Source organism: Haematobia irritans, chromosome 5 (genome assembly GCF_050003625.1).
Source record: "Haematobia irritans isolate KBUSLIRL chromosome 5, ASM5000362v1, whole genome shotgun sequence".
Taxonomy (NCBI): Eukaryota; Metazoa; Arthropoda; class Insecta; order Diptera; family Muscidae; genus Haematobia; species Haematobia irritans.
The window spans coordinates 53,946,790-53,974,529 of NC_134401.1; the positions used below are offsets into that span (position 1 = coordinate 53,946,790).

General features: G+C 30.9%; 1 protein-coding gene across 2 annotated transcripts; it reads right to left on the reverse strand.

Annotated features, from left to right (window-relative positions):
- Positions 1-34: 34 nt before the first annotated feature.
- Positions 35-27,740, reverse strand: Mlp60A (Muscle LIM protein at 60A). 2 transcript variants are annotated; one of them, XM_075311884.1, is made up of 9 exons: positions 27,588-27,740; positions 27,073-27,211; positions 26,639-26,798; positions 13,372-13,495; positions 12,571-12,667; positions 11,779-11,863; positions 1,608-1,904; positions 1,208-1,531; positions 35-1,138 (listed from the first exon to the last, which is right to left on the reverse strand). In XM_075311884.1, exons 2-9 carry the CDS (start codon positions 27,185-27,187, stop codon positions 868-870), a joined length of 1,473 nt encoding a protein of 490 aa, XP_075167999.1. In that variant the 5' UTR covers positions 27,188-27,211; positions 27,588-27,740; the 3' UTR covers positions 35-867. The 2 variants fall into 2 exon arrangements, with proteins under 2 accessions (XP_075167999.1, XP_075167998.1); XM_075311883.1 differs by lacking the exons at positions 11,779-11,863; positions 12,571-12,667 and adding exons at positions 9,124-9,220; positions 13,178-13,274.

Here is a 27,740-nt window from a genome sequence, read left to right on the forward strand (position 1 = left end):
AAAACAATAATTGAATAATACCATATGTTAGTCGTTGTTTTTTTTTTGATTTTTTATTGTTAAGTTGCTTTTGTTATTGTATTTTTGTATATAAAACTAAGTATATGCATGGCACTTCATCTTCTTTCTATATTATGTATTAATATTTTCACATAAATAATAGCAGTAATGATAGAAATTTTCTACTAAAGTTATGTATTAAGCATTACATAATGGTTGTCTGAGTGACGGTTTGTTTGTCTGTCTGTCTGTCTATATCCTTCCTCATACTTCCATAGATGTTGTACTTAATAGCTTAATTAAGTGTAAATGTAGCCAAATGTTGGTGGATTGTGTTGTATTGGTATTTTGTTGGTTATGGTGTTATTCTCAGGTTGTTGTTGTTGTTGTTTTGATTTTTTTTTGTTTTTTTCTATATAAAATTCTTTTAATTAAATTATATATATAAAGTATAAAAAAATGTTTGTATATATATATATATACATGTATATATATATAGAATAATTCGATATAATCGTTTCTAAATGTTCCTCAACAAGAAATATTTAAAAAAAAAGTAGAATAAAAATAAAATACATATGTATTGTAATATTTTCATATATATATATGATCTTATATATAAAAACGTTCGTAAGTTTAAGGGTCGTAACTTTCATATGTAAGTTTTGGTTTTGGGTGCGCGTAGATTTAGTTTTCCGCGGTTTTTTGTTTGTTTTGTTTACAATTGGGTTTCGTTTTCTTTGTTCGTTTGTGAATTCATCATCATTTTTGTTAAATCTACAAAGTTTCGTTTTGGTTTTTTATATTCGGTTTTGTCGTTGTAGTGGTAGTTTTCGTAGGCGATTGAAAAAAATAATGGAAATGTTTTTAAGCCATAGTCAAAGTACCAGCACCTAGACCGTAACCTACACCTTTGGGACCAAAGTTACGACCATAACAAGCCTTGCAATAGATATCACCATCGGGACCATCATTCAAATTGGTTGAATCCAGAGATTTGCGGCAATCGGCACAATGGAAGCAGCGTTTGTGCCAGATACGTGATTTGCTGATCATTTGTTCGGCAGCGAAGACAGCATAGCCACAACGGGGACAACCACCAGAGGAACGGGCACCGCAAAGGGGTTTGCCATCAGCACTACAATTATAGTAGAGAAATTTGGTAAAGAAATCGAGCATATGGTAAATACCCTTTATAAACACTTACTAGAGATTCGTAGATGTACCATCTCCAGTGGAAACCAAAGTGGGAGTGTGACCAAAACCGAAACCTTTTGGTCCATAATTCTTGCCATAGCAGGCCTTGCAGTAGATCTCCTTGTCGGGGGCATCACAAGCCAACATCGAATCAAGAGGACGATGGCATAGACAACAATTGTAACATTTCTTGTGCCACATACGGCCCTTGGAAAGTTGTTGTTCAGCGGCAAATACAGCACCACCACAACGGGGGCAACCCTCTCCTTCGGGAGCCAAAATTGATGTAGTACTTGGTGGAGCAAATGGACGAGCAGCAGCAATTTGTTCCTCACTAAATAGTGTAATAAAAAATCATTTATTTCTCGAATATTCACTATAGTTTTCAAATGTTTTTCACAAAGACTTACGTTAAACCATCGGTTTGAAGGAAACCAGAACCACAAGCAAATCCATAACCATGAGGTCCCCATTTCTTGCCATAGCAAGTTCTGCAATATACTTCCTTATCGGGACCATCACAAGCAATAATTGAGTCCAAAGTTTTGGTACAGTCACGGCACTTGAAACATTTCCTATGCCATTCACGGCCTTTGGACAAGACTTGTTCAGCTGCAAATACTACACCTCCACAACGGGGGCAACCTTCTCCTGGACGAGCTTGAATTTTGCTTACGTCAATGACAGCGGTGCGTGGAGCCATGTCACTGGAACATAAGGTTAATACACAGTTAATAATGTCATCCAAGATTGAAGAATACAACAACAATCCTATCTGAACGATTAACAATACAAGACGGGGATATAAATGCATAAGCAGAAAAATAAGACAAAAACTTTTGAACATTGGTGTTACAATAATAATCGGAACCTCTAATATTAACTCTGCCCTAAAAAATTGTCCGAGTCAATTTTTTAAAATACTGAAATCGAGCCTTGAATAATCGAACTTTTAACCAATGTTTCTTTAAACATCGAGCCAAGTGGATTAATCGAACTTTTAATCGATTTTTTCCCTTTTTTAAAATCGATTTGGCTCCAATTTTTTCCTTTGCCGATAGACTTTTGACGAAAAATCGACTTAAAATTGTAAGCGGAACGTTATTTAGATTTTTTTTTATCCTGACAATTGATAAAAAAAAAATCCGATGTCAAAACCCGAATTTTCAATAATCCTAAAATTTTACTTTTCCAACTTATGAAAAAGTCGATGTTTTTCTTCTCATTACAATAAGTCGGCTTCAGTAACATTTGTGGTGAAATAATTTCTCCTCTCTGATTTTCATAATTCACAATGACTGTTATGTCTTAAAGAATTTTCAATCTATACCAGGGTACAACACAAATTCCCCTTGTTAATATGTGTGCTTATGTGTGCATAGACCAAGAAAATATAGAGACATACTTTGATTATTAACCATGGTTTTGTTTATTTTCAGTGCGCAGTCGTTCCACTCAATTGCGCAGTCAAGTGACTCCATTTCTTTTTGGAAAACAAGAATTACCGTACAAATCAGTCAAATTGCATTACAAAAAAGGTGTGGATGTATAGAATTTTACATGTTTTTTTTTCAGAAAAGAAAGCCAAATTACAGACGAAAAAGAGCCCTCTACGGTGTGCAGACAAACTACAGCGCTGTGAATTCACTTGAGATGTCTATACCTTCCTTGGTCTATGATGTGTGCAGAGTACAGAGTACTGTTGACAGGAAGAATTCTGTTACAATAAAAAAATTGAAATCGTCTGGCTTTATGATTCTACCTTATATGTGTAGCCTGAGTTCACACTAGGGCTGTCGTTCGGGATCGATTTTTAAAAATCCCGGGATTCGGGATTTCAAAATATTGAATCCCGGGATCCCGGGATTTTTCGAGATTTTTTCCGGGATTCTTTAAATATTTTAATTAATTACAATTTACAGCGCCAAAAAATTGTTGTACATTAAACCAATTTATTTAATTAATTCAATTTTATTAACAACAAAAGAACATAAGAGTAAATTTAAAAGCAATTTTAAATTGCTATCATACTTAGCGAAAAAAAAAAATAAATGAAAAAAGCCATTTCTTATCGCAATCTTACTCAGCAAACATTTTAAGGATTAGGTTAGATTAGGCGTATTTTCGTATACTTGTGATAATCCTTTTGTACTTCGATTTAAGTAAAAATATCGCAGCATCCAAATTTTTGTCAGATAATCGCGATCTTGTCATATTTTCGACGGACCTTTTATCATTGCTTTTTATTTTATGTGGCACGAATTCCATTTCACATGAACTCATTATTCAAAGGTCCTTCTCGTTTATTTCGATTTTTGATGAAATTGTGCTCTTTAGTATACCTCATGTATAATAAATTCTTACTCAAGATGTTTATTAACTCAATTTGTCGGTTATGAAATCTAAGGGCCGTTTACACTGAGTGAAGACTCCAATTTATTAATAAACAATCTTAAAAAACCACATTTTTATCACATTGGTATTATTTTTTCGGGATCCCGAAAAATCCCGGGATTCAAAATAAAAAATCCCGGGATTCGGGATAAATCCCGTCCCGAAAATCCCGGGATTTCGGGACGGGATTTATCCCGAGTGACAGCCCTAGTTCACACAAAAAATTATCACCAAAATTTTTTCAATTAAACACTTAATTGAATTTGGAAACGGATTCAATTAATATGTTAATTGATTCAATTAATTATTTAATCAAATCCGAATAAAAACCAATTAAAAAAATGATTGATATTTGTTACGTTTCCAATTAAAATATTAATTGATTCAATCAATTTGTTAATCAATTCGGAAATAATTTTCAATTACAAACGTGATTGAAATTTTTTCCGTTTCCAATTACACATGTGATTGATCCAATCACCTTTGTGATTGAAAATGAATAATTTTGAGCATTGGAAAGAGCGAAAAGAGAACAAGAGAATGGGTATTTATTCAACAATGTATGATGGAGAGAGTAACTCATAACGAACGGTTGGGTTTTTGTTTTTCGCGTAAATTGAAAAACATGATTGGCGACATTCTGTCTGCTGCATTCAAAATGTGGGCATAAATTTTTTGAACGCAACAACAAATCATAGCAAAGGGTTGAAATAAATAAAGTGTGCAACAACAAATGGCCACGTGGTAAAGGTTTGAAAAAATATATGGGAGAACGCATTTGAAATTACCTGCGTTTGTGTTTTGTGGTATTGTAAAAATGGAAAACAGTCTACGTTTATTGAAGGCAAGAAATTGTGAAATGTGAATACCGTTTTCCATTGAAGCTTGTTTACATTAAACGGAGTAAACTTATATATTTTTTTATTCATTTCTTTTAGTGACCAATTTTATTTCGTGAAATTGACCAATCAATCCCATCAACTCGATCATTTTATCAAATATATAAGAATATGTTTGCAGTCAAAAGGTGGGTACCGTATTGATCTTTTAAAATTATAAATATTTTTCACTCCTAGTCTTCTTAACACCAAGAGCGGTATGGGTTCGTTGGAAGATTCACCTTGAAGTTGCGAAGTAGCGTTGGCATTAAATTGCATTTTTGTTTTACTTGCTTTTTTCAGTTTGAACCCAAATAGAGAGCAGTATATCTGATATATAAACTAATGAGCTGAATTATGTAATGGCAAAAAAGTTCTTTCTTTTGGATTTAAAAATATGAAAAATATCCGAAAATAATAAAAATATGTATTTTCCATTTATATTTTTTCTATTTCCAGAATTTGCAAAGTATCATCAATATAATACCAAATATTACATTGCTTTCCCATTATTTTTGCCTTTTATTGGTTCAAATTTTAATAGACGATTTCAATGTGTGGAAATTTTGGAAAGGAACTGTTACTAAAATTAAATTACCGAGCTCCTTAATACACCTTTTTAATCTAAAAGACTACAACTGCAAAAGAAGATTATAAATTTGCAATTTGGAACTAAGAATTGAACTTGATATTCTATGAAAGTAATGTTTAACAAAATTAACTTTTAATTGAACAAAATTAAATTCGAATTATTCTGCTGATTTATTGGAAATCTAGGCGCATCTACATATTAGAAGGAACATGCTAACATTGTTATTATTATAAGGAAGATAATGATTTATATAATTTACTTTTTCATCCTATAGTTGTTATTGATAGTAATTGTATTTGTAAGTTATGTTAGAACAAAACACACAAATGACAAGAACCAAATTTATTTGTGTATTGCATAATTCAAAAAATAATAAAATATTAAATATGTTTTATAAGAAACACATATTTTCTTTTATTTCAAATAAAACTAAATACGATTTTGGGGTCGCAATATATAAATTTCTTGATCGAAATTTATAGCCAATTTCAATTAATTATTTAATTGAATGAATCAAATAGTTGATTGATTTTTGTCACGAAATTAATTACAATTTTAATTGATTCAATTAAAACTGTGATTGAATTTTATGTGAAAAATCAATCACGTTTTTAATTGATTCAATCACACAATTAATTGATTCCGTGACAAAAGTCAATTAAATTTTTAATTGAAAATCGTGTTGGTTTTCAATCAAAATGGGTGATTGATACTATCATTTTCGTGATTGAAGACATTTCAATTAAAAAAATGATTGAATCCGCGATTTTCGTGATTGAAATCAAAAAATTTTTTTTGTGTGTTTATACCACGTTCATAATAAAAGTGAATACCATGATAAAACTACTAAAGGTACTACATCACAGTCAGCTGTTCACAGCTAAGTACATAGACCAAGGAAGGTATAGACATCTCAAGTGAATTCACAGCGCTGTAGTTTGTCTGCACACCGTAGATGGATCTTTTTCGTCTGCAATTGAGTGATTTTTTAATTTGGCTTTAATTCGTTTTCTTTCCTTTGTTCTTTCGTTGAAACACCAAATATTGTGAAAGTTTATAAAATACTATTCATCCACACCTTTTTTGTAATGCAAATTGACTAATTTATACGGTTATTCTCGTTTTCCAAAAATAAATTGAGTCACTTGACTGCGCAATTGAGTGGAATGACTGCGCACTGAAAATAAACAAAACCATGGTGAATTATCAAGGTATGTCTCTATATTTTCTTGGTCTATGCTAAGTACATCCAACTGTCAAAAACATGTCTTGTTACTATTGGTTACATTTTACATTCCACAGGTTACTATTGTCAAAAATAGGAATGGTTACTATTGGTTACATAGGTTACTATTGGTTACGAAGATTCTATTGGTTACGTTTTACATGCCACAGGTTATTATTGTCAAAAACATGTCTGGTTACTACTGGTTACATAGGTAACTATTGGTTACTTAGGTTACTATTGGTAACTAATATTAAAATGTAAACAAAACAAATTGAAAATATTTAATATCTTTTTTTTACTAACATTAAAATTATAAAAAAAAACTGACATTTGGATGTACTTGAATTCTGTTGTTTTTGTTTTTTTTTTTGTTATACTGCAACTACCTGGGAATTATTGTACCATGGTGAATACTATGTTCGGTTTTCGAGTTGAAATCACTTAATTTTCGTGATTACTTTTCCTGAAATAATTAAAATTATAAATGAAAACAACCATATTCCTGTAAAGTCTTGCAGAAATCTAGAGGAACAAGAAACTGCGCATCAATTGAGTTCATTTATCTGCTTTATATTGAAATGTAGTAAAGTAACCGCGAAAAAATTTCAGCGCGAAAACTGAACATAGTACTGGCCTTAAAAGGCTAACATTGGATAATATTTTTAATTGATACTGAAGGAGGTGATCTTATTTGGATATACTACTAAAATCTCTTCACAAATCTCAAGTGTTCATATAAGAAATAAATGAGATTTCATACATTTGCGGATGTGACAGCTGTTTTAAGTTTAAGGTGGGTATTAATATTCGAGTTCAGTCACTAAAATCGAAACTAAATCTGTAAAAGTATAACTTTTTAAAGCAAAATTTAGTACAACTTGATAGGGAATGATCCAATGCAACAATTAGAAAGGTATATTTTCTTTAGAATGAATTATTAAAGAAAAGTAACCATGAATAAATGGCTATTTTACTTATACCGGCCTTTACAAAGAATATATAGACTTCAGAGCTGCAAAAAGCAAAATTTTGGTAATAAAGCCACAGTTGAATAGTGGATTTTGAAAGATTTTATTCGATTTTTTTTGTTTGATTTGAAATTTATTGTACCATCAAGGTATCAGCAGTTTACCTTTCTTCAAACTGATGAGTACACTGGAAGAAGAGATTTCTTTTCTGAGGAACGAAATTTTAGACAAGCAAAGTTTTCTTTTGTCGGTAAAAAAATTCTTTTAAAGTAAATTAAAAATTTTAGAGACAAATCGAAACCTACACACAAAAAAATAAGCTATGAATTTGAATTTGAACTCTTTCATGAAATAGATGTATTTTTTTATTCGTAAATACTAGTTATAAAATTAAGCAATTTGTAATAATGCGCATGAATTCTTCCATAAAATTATTGGTTTTCTCTTAGCAGGAGAGAGCCACAACATAGAGTTACTCTCATATGTATACAATACAAGCATACAATACAAGACAAAAACCAAACATAACGTCTTTGAAGGCAACACGTGGCTTAGCTGTGTTTGGTTTTTTCAGTTCAGTTTGAGTCGCCGTAGCGATTCGAAGATTATTTATTGTTGAAAAAGGTTGACGAAATAAAACAATTTTATAAATTAACTGGAAGCATTGCTGCTCATATTTATAAGTAATAAAAAATATAAAATGTTTTTTACTCGCAGGACTTTAATGCGGTTTTTAATAAATGGGTTCGTACATTTTGACCAATTAAGAATTAGGGGAAAATCGAAAAAAAAGATAAGAAGAGCTATATTTAATGCATGACATTTTTAATATATATTATGTAAAAATGCATATTTTTCAATTTCGAAAATTATGTATACTTCATTTATAATATTACAAATTTCATTAATATTATGTATACATTCGTAGTCAATGAAAATATGTATTTTTTAATTTATGAACTTTTTTCATACAATTTATGAATTCCGTGTTTGGAAAATTTATGGGAACACTATTCATAAAATAAATGAATTATTTTTTGTGTGTATGTTATATTCTTCTAATTAAATCGATTTATTGGATTGAAGTAACGAAAAAGGTACTCAAAATATATCTATAGGCATGTTTTATGTGTATATTTTTTCCTCAAAAGATTTTTGTATACCTAACAAGAAATAAGTTTTATTTGGAGGTGATGAAAAATTGGATTTCTGGTAAAAATCATTACCACAAAAAAAGCATTAAACATCTAATTTCGTTGGAAAGTATAATAAAATCTACATAAGCAATAGTTTTCATTTTTTTTTGTTTATAATAACCAAGTGTCGATAATTTACCAATGGTTTTCTTCTCTTTATTCGATCATTTTTATACATGTCTGCTTGGGAAAATCTTTTTCAATCAAAAAAAGAAGAAACAAAAAAACAAGACATTTCTTCTAAAAATATATTTCTAGTCATACTGTATGCATAGATATATATCGCGTTATATTTATATATGCAAATGATATTACGTTAAGTTATATATGGATAGATACTTGGTGGTATGTATCTCCTCATATACGTATAGATGTTGCACAACACATTCTTGGATTTTTCACAACAAATGTGTGGAAAACATGAAAAGTCTCTTTTTTTTATTCACTACATTATGATCACGAATGAGAAAAAAACACACATTCTCTCTCCATCTCTAGGTGGTGGAGGAGGAGGAGGAGAGGACCAGACTAAATGACCACAACAAGGACGTATAAATGGTAGTCTATTTATATGTAGTATTTGTATGAGAAATTCGCAAATTATACAAAATATGGATAGATATAGAGACAAATTGTGAGACATACGGACAAACGTATAGAAAGTAAATACCTTTGCCATTCGATATCTTTAATATCGGACATTAGACCCAGTGATGACATACCTATGTGGCCATAACCTCTCGTACCAAACCTTTGTGCATAACACCCTTAAAGAATTAATTAATTTAGATCATTCATTTACATTATACAAAATAGCAGCAAATGCATATGAGTGATTGATGATTTTACGATTTGATATAGACGCACATAGAAACACAAAATACAGATACACTTTGTATAACGGAAATGTTACATTTATTTACATTCAATAGGAGTTGGCAACTCTCTTTGATAAACATAAACAGTGGGGGCACACAACCATAACGGTAGGCGAAACATTTTCCCATGACTATCAAATAAATATAATAGCAAAAATGTGCTATTTTATATTATTTGTTGAAATATTAGAATATAAGCCAATTCTTAAGTGGTCAGGCCCAAACAATGCCTATTGTTGAGTTTTAAAATTGTGTATGGTGTATGCTCTAAAGAGTAAGTATAATAAACGCCAAGCCGCTAGTCGTCGCATATTTCGACGATTCCCATAAAAAAAATTCTCGTTAATAACAGCCAATTTCTCATAACCGAAACGAACACTTTCCTTCGACTGAAATGCCAAAAACACTTTAGAAAATTAGCTGTTTTGGGCTTCCTAACATAGACCAATTAAATATAAGACATCGCAAGTGAATTCACAGCGCTGTAGTTTGTCTGCACACCGTAGATGGCTCTTTTCGCCTGCAATTGAGTGATTTTTTAATTTGGCTTTAATTTGTTTTATTTCCTTTGTTCTTTTGATGAAACACCATATATTTTAAAAGCTTATAAAATTCTATCCATCCACACCTTTTTTGTAATGCAAATTGACTGATTTGTACGGTTATTCTCGTTTTCCAAAAAGTATTTGAGTCACTTGACTGCGCAATTGAGTGGAATGACTGCGCACTGCAAATAAACAAAACCATGGTGAATTCACTTGAGATGTCTATACCTTAATTGGTCGATGCTTCCTAACATAGGCCAAGAAAATATAGAGACATACTTTGATAATTCACCATGGTTTTGTTTATTCGCAGTGCACAGTCATTCCACTTAATCGCGCAGTCAAGTGACTCAATTTCTTTTTGGAAAACGAGGATTACCGTACAAATCAGTCAATTTGCATTCCAAAATTGTGTGGATGTATAGAATTTTACATGTTTTTCCAATATTTAGTGTTTCATCAAATGAACAAATGAAAGAAAACAAATTAAAGCCAAATTAAAAAATCACTCAATTGCAGACGAAAAAGAGCCATCTACGGTGTGCGCTTAAACTACAGCGTTGTGAATTAACTTGAGATGTCTATACCTTCCTTGGTCTATGCTTCCTAGTCAAACGAAAGCATTCGTTTCGGATATGAGAAATTAGCTGTAAGTCTTCGACTATCGTAACATCGTTGTCCATTATGATCTATTAACCAGGTGGCATAACAGAATCATCTGGTATTAGTACTTGATACCGTCTCATTATTATTTTAACCATTCCAAGAAAAATCAAAATTTTTTACCCTTTTGGTTACTATTTTAAGGTAGGTACTATATTTGTTTTTTTTTTTTTTCGACAAAAACACTCAATTAATGCCGAACGCATTATATTACACACTTTAACCTTATGCTGACAATCTACCGATAAGCGAATAGCAATGATAGTTTATTAAAATCGCACCGTACGAAAATGATATATTCCGAGAAATATTTATTGCTGAGTTTAGTTGCCGTTTTTTTTAAAGGTTGCATTAAAAAAGGTATTCGTAATAGAAATTAAGGGGCAACAACCCCAGAGATGATCCGAAAGTGAAGTCCAGATTTAATGCCCGCCACAGTAGTAGAAAATTTGCTCGTGAGCTGAACACATCGTGAGAATAGAGTTCACCGATGCAAAACAAACACAAACAAAAAAAAAAAAACAAAGTTAGTCTGGAAGGAGCAAAGGAGTTGTTTCGCTTGCACGAAAGTGACCAGTTTTTTTATTTTCTCCGTTGAGAAGCCATTCTAAATTCGAGCAGAGTGTTTGTGAATGAACATATGATCGGGTTAACTGCTAAGAGGTCAACTGAAACTTTACACTTTCAATTGGCCACCAGAACTCAAGCGCCGCCGATGGTTAATGTGTGGGCCACAGTAATGGCCGATGGTCGCTCCCAGCTCGAATTCATCAAACATGGAGTCAAAATAAGTGCCGAAAATTATCGGGAAAATGTCCTAAAGACAGTACTGAAATCCGCGGTGAACTAAAATAAAACATAGTAGTCTTTTATCCCCATCATGTTCTAAAATATTCAACGCTAGCATCAGCTGTTTAAAAACAATCACAGAAATCAATCTACCATTTTTAATAAATAAAGTTCTCAAACGGGAACATATAATTACTGATGCGATTATGTATGACACTTTACAACTTTTAATTTAACAATTACTCACAATAAAAAGCTATCGTGAATTGAAAATACTGCCTAGATTTTGCAATAATGAGATATACTGGGTAAAACGCTAGTGTAACAATTCTCTAGATACCCTTCTCTAGATACCCTTGGGTCCAGTAACAAGAAAATAGCCCTATGCCACTTAAAATACTTTTTGAAACTTTTATTTTGAAATTCATATACACTATTGTGAATACTTACCCATTGGCATAGCAATCAGACTGAAGAGCACCACCACCTTGTCCATAACCATAACCTTTTGGACCGAATTTCTTGGCATAACAGGCTATTTAAATTACGATTAAAAACATATAAAAAACACATATAAACGAACAGACACAAAAAATGATAAATGTAAATATAACAATAATTAAATATACAAAGGCATATGAGTGGGGAATAAAACAACCCTATAGCATAGTGAGCATTGTTATATTTTACAAAAAAAAAAATGGTAGATCACAAAACAAAAATAAATACATCTGTAAATTGAAATTATTTCAGTTATTACAGCAAACAAATAAATATCCAATTAAAAGAGAAATTATTTCAATTAAATGGTGGAATTAATTTTTTAACACAAAAATTTGTGATATCAAGAAAATGTAATAACGAAAGTGCTCAATTTATGTCACAATGGTTTTTATGGTTTCCCAATATATGCCTTTCTATGTGTATTTATTGGAAACTCTAATGCGCTTTACAGACTATGAGTTATTCCGGACGGAATGTCGGTGTTTGTAAAGAATCTTACAGTGTGTCGGATCGATACGACTTGTCAGCGATGACTAAATAATCGGTAAATGTGTTATCGATCCCATAAACATGCAGCAGTATCGATTATGCCTTCGGACTTACTTAACTTATAATGTGCACAATATATGGGATATGTTCGACACTGTCGTCCGGACTGTCGTCCGGAATAACTGATAGTCTGTAAAGCTCATAAGTGTTTTACGAAAACACACACAACATAGAACGCAGATAACTTACCTTTGCAATAGATATTCCTGTCGGGAGCTTCACAGCAAAGAATGGAATCTAAACCCTTGGAACAGTTACCACATTTGAAGCATTCCTTATGCCACATCTATGAATTACAAAACATAACAAATAAAAAACATAGATCAAATACCTACAATAACATAAATACAAAACATAAAATCTGTTAGGAGAAGTTTTAGGGATTTAGGACACAGTTTCAATATAGGATCAAAAAAAAAACTTTAACATAAAGTAACAAAACATATTTTTATACAAATTGTAGTTTTCACAATCCTGGTCTAATTGAATTAAAATGACGTTTATAATTCACAATAGTCTGATATTGTGATTGAAAGAGTAAAGTTTGTATTAATCGCCTTTTTTGGAGATTATTTTTGTGTGTTGATATTGTACTATTCAATCAATTCAATACACAGAAAAGGATATTGAGTTTGAGTTTTAGCCTGCCTTCGAATTATCTATTGTGAATGTTTTTTTTTCAAGAAGAATAACATTTAAATAGATTTTATTAACATAGTTGACACAATTTCACATTAAACAAAAATCTAATGGCCATGAAGGAAGTGAATGTGAATATTTATCATCATTTAAATACCTCTGCAATAGATTTCCCTATCGGGGCCATCACAGTGCATTGTTGAATCCAATGTACGATTACAAAGTAAACATTTAAAACATCTCCGATGATAGCCCTATCATTATTTTAAGCATCAAGCATTATTGTAGATACAAGTTTGTAACTATAAAAAATACTCGAAATAATAAAAACAAATAATAACAAAGTCTTACCCTGCCACGGGCTAACATTTGTTCAGCAGCATAAACATAACCGCCACAACGTGGGCAGCCTTCGCCTTCGGGGGCCTTGGCAATTTTTTTGGGTTCCAAACGGGCTCCATTACGAATCTCATCTCTGTAAAGTAAAAAAAAATGAATGTAATTTTAATGCTTAGCCATTTTTAATTTGTCAGGAAAAGTAAACAAAAAAATCTCTGTCTATCATAATAGTAAATTTTAAACATCTGTGGTACATTCACAATAACTATATGAATTACATTTGCTATAATTAGAATAAATCTCAGTTCTTTGAGGTTTATATACTTAAAAGAAAATATTTTATGGGTCGTAAGTTATGGCAATTCAGATAAACATTTGTTGCTGCCGACCCACTTTTTGTCGGCGGCGGCTAAACTGATATAGAATATCTCTCATAAAATTTTCCTAAATTATTATAGCAAATCGATATTGAATGACCGTGGGTGTAGGGTTAAAAATTTTCGCAGAAAATAAAAAAAATTTAAATAATTTTTTCTAATTTAAATAAATATTTTTGATTAACTGTCGGCTAAATTTGGTTCGAGATCTGATTTCATAAGTTTAAAATTTTTTACACTTTTTGATACTATTTGAGTATGAAAAGTACCATGGTACTTCCGTGACACATTTGGTAGCTTTTTCAGCCTTTCCATAAATTATTGTATGAGCACGAGTCCAAATCAGTTTATACTTATAGACAATTGGAATATTTCCCTCAATTCAAACAGAAAATTCATTTTTGAACGACTAAAGTCTGTGGTATTGCTAATATTTTGGTAGAATGGAAAGATCAAAGTAATTATTTTACGTCTCTTGACCACGGTGGCTCCCTTTTGCACATTTAGTCAGTACTACAGAAAATTAGAGTAAGCCTAATTTGAGTAAGATCGGTGGATGATAAATAATGGATTTATAACCAAATTTGTTAAAATCGGGCAATACATATATATGGAAGCTAAAGCTAAATCTGAACCGATTTCGATGAGTTTCTGCACATATGGTAAGAACTATAGAAAACTAGATTTGGCCAACTTTGAGTAAGATAGGTTGATAAATAAGGAACTTACGGCCAAATTTGGGAAAATCGGGCGATACATATATATGGGCGATACATATATATCTAAATTTGAACCGATTACCATGAAATTTTGCACACTTAAAGGGTGGTCAATTAGATTACTTTGTGGCAAATTTGATGCCGATCGGTTTGTAAATGAACGCAATATGACCCCATTTATCGAAATCGGGCGATACATATATATGGGAGCTATATCTAAATTTGATCCGATTTTTCCCAAATTCAATAGCGTTCATCCTTGGTTCAGAAAAACGCCATATACTGAATTTAATCAAAATCCATTAATAATTGCTACCGGAATCCTGCCAACAACAAATACATGCACCGAAAAGAACAGTGAACTGTTTAATAGGAAGAATGAACTACCACGCACGAAAATTGAACTAAAGTTTAGTCCACATTTTGAGATTTCCACAAAGCGTTGTTAAAACCAGAAAATTTTAATGCCCTGTTGTACTTTTTAACTGCAGTTCACGAAATTACATCATCTCATAAAAGAAAAAATTAACTAAAAGTAAAGAAGAAATTCATTGGCGCCTAATCATGACCATTTTAACCATACAGTAGTTCATTCTTACTATTTTTGGGAATCGTACGAAAATTTTCATTTGCCTTAGTTCATATTGAACTTATGTGTACGGTCATTGAACTTTATACTCACTTTTAGTTCATAAAATTTTTGAGACATACTTAAAAAAAGTAAGATTTCATTAAGTTGTGGAAAGTTGTTCCATAAAAATAATAAAATTTAACTACAAACAAATAATTTTTTTCCAATAAAAATAAGTTAAATTTAGCATTAGTTTAACTACGGACATTTTTTTCTGTGTGGACGAACGGATACCAAGCACTAGATCGACTCAGGAGGTTATTCTGAGTCGATCGGTCTAAAATCAATATTTCTGGTAGGCACATTTTTTGGCAGATCAAAGTTATTATACCCTGAACACTATGTGGTTTAAGGTATAAAAATACGAAAAGACCTATACCAAAATGGTTTAAAAAAGTACTTCGCAGATGATTCAGTACAATTTCAATTCGATTTCGAGAGGAGTAGACATAATCGACGTCGACTGAAATGGGCAGCGGCCGCAGAGTCGGCGGCGCGACTCGAAAGCAGAGAATGAAGCCGACCCATTTTTGTCGGCCACGGCTAATACTAATTTTTTGCCTCCGGCGGCGGCGGACAATTATCCATAACAAAATCAATTTGATGTTATCCGAATGGTAATGAGATTAGTTGTACAACTTATCTTACAATCACATTTACACATAATGCGCTTTACAGATTATCAGTTATTCCGGACGACAGTGCTCGTGTCGAACATATCCCATATATTGTGCACATTATAAGTTAAGTCCGAAGGCATAATCGATACTGCTGCATGTTTATGGGATCGATAACACATTTACCGATTATTTAGTCATCGCCGACAAGTCGTATCGATCCGACACACTGTAAGATTCGTTACAAACACCGACATTCCGTCCGGAATAACTGATAGTCTGTAAAGCGCATAATTCAAATGTTCTGAGCCAAATTTTTGCAAAATTATTATAGCAACTTGAAACTGATGGACAGAGAATGAAGCCGCCGAGTCGCGCCGCCGATTTTAGCCGTCGCCGACCCGTTTTTAGTAGTCGACGCCGCCGCCGAATATGTCGACTCATCTCGACTCAAATTTAGCCGCCAATTAATCTAAAATATTGATTTATATCAGAAAAATTTAATAATATTTGTTATAGTTTTTGCCAAAATTTTAAACTTTCCACTTTCAATCAATTAGTATCAAGTTGCTATAATAGTTTTACAAAAATTTAGCTCAAAACATTTGAATGAAATGTAAATTTGATTGTAAGATTGGTTGTACAACTAATCTCATTACAATTCGGAAAACTTCAAATTGATTTTATAATAGATAATTTTGCGCCGCCGAACAGATAATTTTTTATCGGCTTAGCCGTCAAGCCGCCGCCGCCGGAGGCAAAAATTTAGTGTTAGCCGCCGCCGACAAAAATGGGTCGGCTTCATTCTCTGCTGATGGATTTTGGGTGGAAAGTTAAACATTTTGACAAAAAATGCAACCATTATTAATAATTTTTTCTGATTCAAATCAATATTTTTGATTAATTGGCGGCTAACTTTGAGTTGAGATGAGTCGACAAATTCGGCGACGGCTTCTACTGGTAAAAACTAGTCGGCGGCGGCTAAAATTCTCTGCTCGAAAGACAATGTTATTGAACGATTTGTTGTACGATCTATGGTACAATCATCTGGAAGCTACCGTTGTGCAATGGTTAGCATGCCCGGCTTGCATACAAAGGGACGTAGGTTCAATCCCTGCTTCGACCAAAACACTAAAAAACTTTTCAGCGATGGATTATCCCCCTCGGTAATGCTGGCGACATTTCTGAGTGTTCCAAAGCCGCAATGTTAAACGCCGTACGGACTGGGCTATAAAAAGGAGATTAATTGTCATTGAGGCAGACGCAGAATGGGGCAGCACTTATTGATAAGGGAGAGGTTCATCACTTGTGGTATCACAATGAACTGATTAGTCTAAGTTAGCCTGAAATAACGGGGAGACGATACCTAACCTAGTAAATACGTCTTGAATGACCCTGGGTACGACATGGGTTTGATGGATATGGATATTGTATAGATGTGTTATTAAACATTTTATGGGACTGAATAGAAGAAATTTTTATTAAGATAATCTACCGCTGCACAGTAGTGGTATTTGGTCGAAACTGGGATTGAACCCATGTTCCTTTGTATTCAAGGCGGGCATGTTAACCATTGTACCACGGTGGATATAATAAATCGTTGGACGGTGGATATAATATGCCGTTGAACCGGCATTTAATATCGTGACATGAGCCATATTAGAATTCAATTCCAACGCACATTGAATTCCAACCTTTTTTAACGTTTTTGTTTATGGATGGTTTTCCTCAATTAAAAAAGTTTATTTATAATTCGTAGGTAAGAAATTAAACGCGTATAAACAATATTTGAATATTTGATTATTTGTATATGATACGCCTGTTTTTCTCTCTCACAAGATTGAACTTCACAAGGTGATTTGGTTGTCAAAACATTGGAATTAATTTATGTGTTTATGTTTTTCAAAAAAAAAAAAAAAAAAAAACAATAAGTTTTGAAATTTACGCACGACACTATTTTTTTATCAAATTAACAGCGATAAGGGTGCAAGATCACAACGTAAATAAACTATTACGTGTTTTGACAAATAGCATGTGGATATATTTTAGTTTTTTTTATTATACTACATTTTTGGGGTTTTTGGTAAATTATTAGAAATACTGTAATATTTATGATAATATGCTATATGAATCATAAATTTAAAAAAAATGTTTAAAATATACTTTGTGTATTTAAAAAAATATTTTTATAATATTTACTACATATTGTCATTGTTTTAAATAAAGCCAACAATAAGTACACATTATAGAAAAAAAAACATAATATATATTTCAAACAATAATGTTTGTGGAAATTAAAAAAAAAAAAAAAACGTAATCTTTGAAATTAATTTAAAAATAATCGTACGTATATTATATTACAAGTGTCAGTGGCTTATAGAAGCCACCTGGCATTGTATTGAAATGAGGTCAAGGCCTTTTGAAACAACATTATTTAAAAGCCTGATGTTTTTTGTTCTATTAATAGCTGTAAGTGGAAAATGTGGGTCAAGGTTTTTTTTTCGAAGTTAATAGCTATATATGCAATACTATATATATTTATATTATTTGATTTTATTTGTTTTTTTTTTATAGCATTTTTAATATAAAAGAGTAAATTATGGTGCGAAAATAGATTATTTCTCACAGGGTTTACACATAATATAATATTCCCAAATTTTTATATTTTTTTATGTAGTACAACTTACACTCGAATTGTTAATTATCCATTTAAAACAACGTCTAACTTTAAAGTGTTTCAAATACAATTTCTGTATTTTTATATAGGGCTGTGCCGGCTTTTAAAAATAAAAGACAATTTTGCCTTAAAATTACCTCTTCAGTATTATTCTTGATATTAATGGGAATAAAATTGAATTGTATTTGGTAGAAGATTATTTCTCAATAGATTATAGATTCACATAGATAACCTGCTTGCTTCAACAAAAAAAAAAAATAATTAATTGTTCATGTATTCCATGCATTTTTTTCGTTTTTCGTAAAGAGCAAATTTACTTATTATATAAAATTTCGTATTTTCGCTATTTTTGGTGGCGACTTTTTGTGTAAATATACACAAACAAAAATGTAATTCTGCCCTCCGACACGTAATTTTAGACCAACGAATTTTTCGTTTATTGGTAAACTTGTTTCTTTAAATTTAAATAAATTTTTGTTTATGTCACACGTTTGTCTCTAACGAACTTTGTTTAGTCTAAAAAAAAACAACTGCAAGTAAAGGATGTTGATGAGTAATAGGTATCATAATTCCGAAACGGCCGTCCATACAACCATCTTGTAGTCTGAAGGTTTTTTCCCACATAAATTTGACAGACCTACACTCATAGAAAAAAGTCTGCTAAAAACAGCAGTCAATGTTTGCTGTTATATTTTTGCACTTCAGGGCCTAATGAACAACAATTTATAAAATGTTTAGGTTATAAATTTTCCCCCAAAGCATATTTAAGAACCAAAAGTAGTTTTTAGTATATTTTTGCACAGTAATACACTTACAAGCTCCTAAATACGATCAGCAAACATTTTGTTTGCTGTTGGCCTCAATCCGATAAATATTCAAATTTTTGGTCATATACTATAGATATTCAAAAAATATTGTTTTAATTATGTTAGGATAGCTCCTAAGTTGAATTTTTTAGCCAGAATAAAACATGTTTTAGTGTAATCGAGCTTAAAAAATAGCAGGAAATGTTTGCTGTTTTAGCAAACAGTGACTGCAGTCCCTTTTTCAGCTTTTCTTTCTGCTGTTTTAGCAGACTTTTCTGCTGTCCCTACTAACAAATTTCTTTGGGTGTACTTTTCCTTTGTTGGTTAAGCTACTCTTGTAGTTTAGTCAAGTTTAAGTAGAAATCAAAACGATGACTAAAAAATACAACTTAAAAAAAAGAAATTTTAGCTGGAAAATTTTCGTTTTCCAGAAAAGAAATTAATATTGTCAGGGTAAAATTTTAATTTGTTCGAATGTTATCTGATGCAAAATAAATGTTAAAATTTTCGGATAAAAATGATTTACTTAATATTTGGTCTCCCAATAAAAGAAAACAAATCGCTATCTTGCTATTTGTTATATTAGGTTAAAGTGGCAGCCCGATTTATTTTAGGCTCAATTAGACTATTCAGTCTAATTAACCAAAAATACCTATTACATACACGCACTTCCAGTTTTTGACGTTGAAGTCAACCGATTATGTTTTTTCTGTTGAACCTACCTGATTTTTCCAAAACCATTATCAGATTTCTTAAGTTAAAATTTGCCAGTAATCTAAAGTTATATGATCCTCCACAAAATGATGGACACTCACTCAAGATGTATTTATTTGATTCCTTTTCCTCACTCCCTTTAATCCAATAGTTTTTACAAACTTTACTATCAGGCAGCGACCCGTTATAGCAGATATCAGAAGTGATATCTGATGTTTTGAATACACTAGCATACCATAAGTTAAGTTTAATTAAATGAAATTCTAATCCGGTGCACAGTGCGTTGTGGCGTATAACCAATATTAATATAATTGATATAGCGTATACGCAACCATATTCTTAAGAAGAAAATCGTTAATTTATATGCAGCATTTAGAAATATCGCTATCGACTCTTAAAGAGCACGAGATTTGAAACAATATTTAGAAAATCTTAACAATAATATACCTTGTAGACCATCATATTGGGAAATCAGGAGCCATTATACTTTGGTGTACATTTTTCTCTGTGGTTGTGTTCAGTTAGGTTCTTGTAGCAATTGAATATTTTTTTCCTCTAAATGATCCAATTAAACAATTAATTTAATTTAATTGATAAATTTTTCAAATAGATCTAAAATTCTTTTTAAAAAATTTTGATGATAACCTGGATAATCTGGTTTCAATTTGTTTGCTTTGTTTGTTTATAATTGTTTGCATTATCGTAAGATATAATGTTCACGCATATGTTTGATCCATAATATTTTATCAGTGGAGTATAACAATACTGAATTAGGCCAAGGCCATGGGGCCATGATAATCCTTGCAGTAGATCTACTGAATTTTACAAGGTTGCTATCAAATTAAAAAAAAACAATCCGATACAGAGTACACCGCTGCATATAATTGATCTTGATATTATTCAGATAGCGTATACGCCACCATACGTATCAAAATATCACAAATCAGAAGACTGGCTATGAATTCGTTGAAATCCCAACATACAAAACTAGGCAATTGTCTTTAAATTTTGATGCAAATTGTTTTCTGCGGATGTAAGCAACCTAACTCACGTTGAGGCAATTAAACATGTTCCCCATTATAAATCCCCGCTAGTAAAACAATACCTATTAGATACCCAATTTTTATCTTTACCCCATGCAATGATATCCTAATGTTAAATCTTAAGTTTAAAACCTTCCAGGTCCACCAGTTATCTTAATGTTATTCTTGATAACTCATTGTCTTTATAGTTCTTTGGTATTTGGTCTAGTCTGACCACGACAATATAATATATAACATTATAGGCCAACTCCGAGATATTCTCAAAAGGTTTTTCGTTTGAGCCTCATTAAAATTGTCAGTAAATAGTAGTCGCTTAGTATTTATCTGAGTGTTTCAAAACTTCTCCAAAAAATATTTCTGGTCTTCAATCACGAAATTAATTAATCCAATTAATTTTTAATTGAAATGTCTTCAATCATAGCAATGATAGTATCAATTAAAAAATGAATTGAAAGTCAATTAAAAAATTAATTGATATTATTAATTTTTGTGATTAATTTTTATTTTAATTAAAAAATTTGTTAAATCAATTAAATTTTTAATTGAAAATTTTTCAAAACTCAAATAAGACTTTAATTGGAAAATTTTTCGTGATTTTTTTTATGTTACAGGGCTTCCTACAGAATTTCCTTATACCGCTTAACTCCCAAGTCCGGCTATTGGTTTTACTTTAGATCATGCAACATTTAAGGTTTTCTTAATATGTTCCAAAGCCATCATTTTGAATAAGATATCCTACTTCAAATCCCGCCCCTCGAACATCTCCTCATTTAGCTCTCTCTCTAGGTCAAGATTAGATCTAAATCCTACTGTACATTTCTAGTTACAGAAATTAGTTCACATCCCTAATTGCCTAAGCGTTATAATCATGAAACATACGTGAAACTGTGGTTTTTCAATTCACTATCCACTTTAGATAGATATAAATTTTCGATAACGATATGGTAACAGCCACTATTACACTTTTATTAGTGTAAATATAAGATTTCGTTATTTCAAATTTCGAATCACATTTCGAATTAGTTGTGCTGCTAAAATCTCTATTTTCCCAAGATTATCATCTATTAGCTTATACAAAGGCCTTTTGTGGTCATGTTGATTTTAGGCATTTGACAAAAGTGAGCAATGTTGTGTGGTTTTATTTTGCACCTCATTCAAAATGTATTCCCAATGTTCACTGGCTTTTTTTGGTTTTCGTAAATTTGATATCGACTCAATTTATTGCCTTTGGTTTAGAATCATCTAAGCTGGATTGGTTGCATCGAGTACATAAACAAAATGATAACCGCAATTGTAGTTTGTTTTTTTTCGTCTAAAAATCATTTTGTCATCTCAGTTACATTGGACTTTAGTCATTGTATACTTGTTTAAGAGTATTTACCAATATTAGTAGAATTTTTTAGATATTGCCAAAGCTTATAATAATATGTACGAGAATGATGACAAGAGAAACATAAGTCGTATGATGCGCATAAAGATAACAATTGAATTATTAAGAGTAAATTTTTCATAAAGAGTGAGAGAGAGAGAAAGATGTTGTGACGAACTCTCTATAGGTTCAGGCTATGTTCCATAGCCTTTAACAGAGATATGTTTAAAATATTTACAGTTAATATACAATTAGTGTTAGAAATAGAAAGAGAGAGAGATTTGTTTACATTTTCACTATAGGTCCCCATAGAGAAACACAGCTTTAAGCCATGCTCTCTTAGTAGGCTATACACATACAGTTAAGATAGAGTTAAAAGGCCTGTTCGCGTACATTGCCAGTAAAAATTATCCAGCAAGTTACAACAATAAATATATGCATTTTGATGCTTCTTGCTGGTCATTAATAATTTTGGATTATAAGTACGAGAACAGGCATATTGTTAGCATATTTATTTTAAGAAAATTTTTAGTGTTATTTAAAAGAAAGTAGTAGTAGATGAATATGTATGTATTTATATGTTTGAGTGGATGTTTTTAGTGTTACATGTATACATTTAGAAATGTTATGGTTTTTAATTATTTTTTTTACATTTTGGCTAAGCCATGCGATTCCATTTTTTATTCAATTACTTTTTAGTTGTTTTAGTTAAATTTTTAGTTTAGTAGTAGTAGTAGTATATATATTTTCTCACCGTTTATCTTTGTTTTACATTGGAGCAAATAAATTTGAATAGTTTACAACAAAATTATTTTGGTTTTGTGTGTGTGTTTTTTGTAGAATAGAATCTCTATTTTTTTATTTGACAATTTCATTTTATAACAAAAATATATATATGTATGTATGTAAAAAGTTCATTATTTATGTATATATAAAAAATATTAGACGCAACATATTAAATAATTATTACAAAATAATAACAAAAAAGAATACATAGTTGTTGGATTGTGAAACAAATTTCTTTTTGTATACAAAAAAACATAATAATTATTTATTTATAGACTTTTGGACAAAACAAACAAAAGGATAATAAATATATTTTTTTAGAAAAAATAAAATGAAAAATAATTGTTTAGGTGTTCTGTTGTTTTTTTAAGAGGTACTTTTCTAATCTGATCCTGACTGTTTTTAGAATAATATATACGTTCTTTTTTTTTTTTTAGGTTGTGTTTGTCTATACATTTAGGGAACGGTACACGGTTGGTAGAAGGTGCACTAGGTGGTAGTAGTACAGTAGAGAGCAGAGTAGTAGTAGTAGAGTAGGTGGTACACTAGTAGTAGTAAACAACAAATTGGACTAAACGGAAACATGACATTGAAACTCAAACAGATCGAATCCTGAATTCCATTGGGGTGCGTCTAGAATTCGTTCGCCAGTAAGTAATTTAGTTGCTGTGATAATACGAAACGAAATAACAACTTAGTATGTGTTTTCTTTTTTTTTAAGTGTATTTATAGAAGAAGATGTAGTAGAAAGGAGCTATTATTTCTTTTTTTTTCATATATAGCAGCGGCTGATGTAACGTAAGTAATAATGGTAATAACAACAAAAAACATATAATAACAGCATTTAAGGCTAATTCTATTAAGGAAAGAGTTAAAACCAAAACAAATAATAATAATAATAGTTATGAAATAAAATATAACAATAGCAACAATAATATACATATATAGTATAGTTGAATAGATTGATATAAAATTTACAAAAAACTTATTATCAAATTATTTTTTTTTCTGTTTCTTTTTTCTATTTTATGTTATTATACATATATAGAATATATATTTTTGTTGTTGTATAAAATGAAAAAGTGTGTACATGTTTTCAATTTTATTTGAAAGATTTTTTGATCTGCATTTTTGGTAGATTTTTTTTTTTTAAGAATAAATCGAGAGAGAAACAACGCAAAAATGTAATTAAAAATAAACGGTGACACAATTATATACATACATAACAACTTGCTTAGCTGTTATAGGTTCATGTGTAGGTGTGATAATGTGTATGTTTGTGTGTACATATGTTTGTTTTTGTCCATGTATGCGTATTGTTGTGTTTGTTTCTTTTTTTTTTGTAATATATTTGTATGTGTTAATTTAACAATTTTCTATACTCTATTTCTCTTTCTATTCATCTACATATGTATACATATATATATATATAAAAGATGTGTGAGTAGTGTATGCCATAAAATACGATAGGTAGGATAGGATAGAATAGTATAGTAAGATTTTATGTACTAGTATTTGTGTAGTCGATCTTCAGGGTAAGAATAAGGAATTTCTTAAAGTTTTCTTGGGATACATATATCGGAGGGATCAAAAAATATTACTTTGGTAAGGTGAGCTAATTAAAAAACTGAGTTTCTAAATATTGAGAAGCAAATACATACATACATAGTTCAACCCACATCATACGATGATATTCCGCTATATCTCTCTCTTGTTGAAGAAAGTATTTCTCTTCTATATTAGAATTCTCATTTACTCTCTCCCTCTTTTGTTCATAAATCTTGCATATAAACTTCAAATTTAATTTTGGTTTTCATTTAAGACTATTTTTTAAGACTATTATAGTAATTTTTCTATTTAATTGTTTTTTTTTTTTTATTTAATAGTTTTTTTATTTAATAGGTAGTTTATGTGTTTATTTTGCTTAACTTTCCTTTGTTTTAATTCACCAAAAAACTATCACCTCATATAAATTACATATGCAAGTATATATATTCTTCTATTTTCTTGTAATTACTTCTAAAATTGTCCAACAAATTACAATTACTTTCGATTTCTCTTGATTATTTCATACGTTTCTTGTTTTAGAATTTTCATTGTTAAAACGTTGTTGACGTATATATTTATATATTGAGATAATATTAAAACGTTTTATGGTCACGAATTTTAGGGATGCCATATATCGGAAGAAAATGATCTCAGAAGTATGGGACCTACATTCTATAGGTGATATCAATTGGCGAGCCCCACAGTGGTCGCCGCTTATAAAGACGAATTTACAAAGCTGAAATACTCCGAAATTTCACTACCCTTACAGAGGAGTTTAACCACTGTGTAAAAATGTATCATAATTCTCCAACTAGTAATTTAATTCAATTTAATTCCAAATTTATTCAAGCCAACAAATTTTAATATTTGTGATAAAAAAAACCCGAGCCGTCCTCTCTTTTTATAGAGTAAGTATGTTAATAGAATAGAATGATAGAATTATTCGTCCTTTGAAAGTTTGTTGAATTTAAATAAATTTCTCAAATCTTTCTTTTGATAGGCCAATACACAAATTAATTATTTTAAATTAGAAATACATATTTCGATAATGGTAGATAGTGGAGGGTTTCGCAAAAAAAAAAAGAAATTCATAAAAAATTGGCTACACTTTTTTAATGTAAGTTCCTCTTTCATTACAATTTGCTGAACACACATTTTAATAAATTTTAATTTCAAAATTATTATTAATTCGGAATTATCAAGTCCAGTTTAATTATTATGCATCCAATATTCAACCATTCAATTAGACTATTGTATGGAAAAGTGGGGAGTACCAGTATATTTTTTTAGTATTCATTTATAGTAATTTTTGTTTCTTTCAATAACCTATAAATTGATTTGCATATGGCAACACTATCAAAGCAAACGTTGGCAATGTTGTAACATTTTCAGAAAAATTAATTATGAATTCAATTCTTCATTCCTAAATTGGACAAGATATGTTATATTAATTTGACAACTTTGCAGCTGTTTAATAAAAATTGAATTCTTGTTCTGTGAGTTTCGTTTTTCGGTAGATGTTTTTTTTTCATTTCGTTTCACTTTTCTTTTAATAGAATGCACTGTATATGCACCACTGACATGCACACACACAAATACGTATGCAAAATATAACAAAAAACAACAACAGCAACAAATTTAAGAGATTTTGAAATAAAATGAGTATAGTTCAGGAAAAATATATGTGTATCTATCGTATCCATGCCTATATTTTATATATATATATATAGATGTGGGCAGTTATTCATGTATATATGTGGGTTGTAAGTATGCAAATGTGTGGGATTTCTACTTCTGAATTGGGGATATAAATATCCTTTGCAATAATGAAGTATATGGGATTTATCTAAAATCTATATAGGATTTGGAATTTTAATATAATGGTGTAACATTTTTTTTTCTTATGTCATTGTAAACTACCACAGAAAGACAGACAATACAAAAGCAGTTTTAATGTTGTTCTTGTATGTTTTTGTTATTGGCAACACTTACTCTTTGTTCAAATGGGCACCAGTGTCCATGGAAAGGCAGCCAGCACCACCACCGAAACCGTAACCCTTAGGTCCATATTTGCGGGCATGGCAGTTCTTGCAGTACAATTCCTTCTCGTGTTCTGTGCAGTTTGTGGAATCGAGGGCTTTGTTGCACATGCCTATGTGGGAATGAAGACAATCGTGTGCAGGATTTTTTCCGGTGTGGATAGGTTTTGGGTTTGGGTGGAAAAATGTGTAGAAGGAAGATGTAATTCAAACATTAGTTGAGGGTTTCAATTCACTTTTGATCATATAAAAATAAATATAGGAATTGTCCAAAGGGCTTATTTCTCCATATTAATATGTCTACATTGTTTTAGTTATAGTCATAAGGTTTAAGGCCCTTTGTTTGTTTATTTATTTTATAATAACAAGTTATTAAAGTACACATACCGCACTTGAAGCAGGTCTTGTGGAATTTGTATCCTCCGGCAACGCGTTCTTCGGCAGCGTATACGGATTTACCGCACTTGGGGCATTTGGGTGTTTCAACGGGAACGAAAGGCATGTTTGTTGGTTTTTTGTTTTAAATCTATTGAGATTGGATGAGGAATGGAAAGGATATTTTCTTGTTTAATTTAAATTCCAAAATAAAAATGTTTTTGTTTTTTCGGCTTGCTTTCGAAATTGTTTAATGCTGGCTGGGAAGTGGTATTTATTTTGGCTTTTTAATTTGCAATTTCTATAATATTTTTTTTTGTATGCACTTTACAATGTAATTTCAAGTTTCTTATTTTTTTTTTAATTTTTATTCCTTAAATCTTTATTTTAATTTTTTTTTTCAATTGTTATAAAGTATGCGATATAAGCAAGTATTTTTTAGTTTAAAGCATAGATGGGGAAATTGGAAAAAAAACAGCAAGAAAATAATAGAAAACCAATTTTATGTAGAGAAATTTTCACTTTACCGCGCTGAGGTGTACCACTACGTGAAAAATACCGATTTAAAATGAACTTCAGTGATGCTCAACGCAGGTAGTCTTTATTTCATACTGCACACGGCACAACACATATTAGAGACATTAGAAGAAGATAGAGATAACGTAGGCAAACAGGCGAGA

What these genes read in the sequence shown, in the direction of transcription:
- Mlp60A (XM_075311883.1), bottom strand. Translation starts at nt 27,187, where the DNA reads ATGCCTTTCGTTCCCGTTGAAACACCCAAATGCCCCAAGTGCGGTAAA. An exon ending in AAATGTTAGCCCGTGGCAGG is followed by an intron (nt 13,275 to 13,371) that starts GTAAGACTTTGT and finishes AAATAATGATAG; the next exon opens with GGCTATCATCGGAGATGTTT. An exon ending in TAGGGAAATCTATTGCAGAG is followed by an intron (nt 9,221 to 13,177) that starts GTATTTAAATGA and finishes TAATTCTTTAAG; the next exon opens with GGTGTTATGCACAAAGGTTT.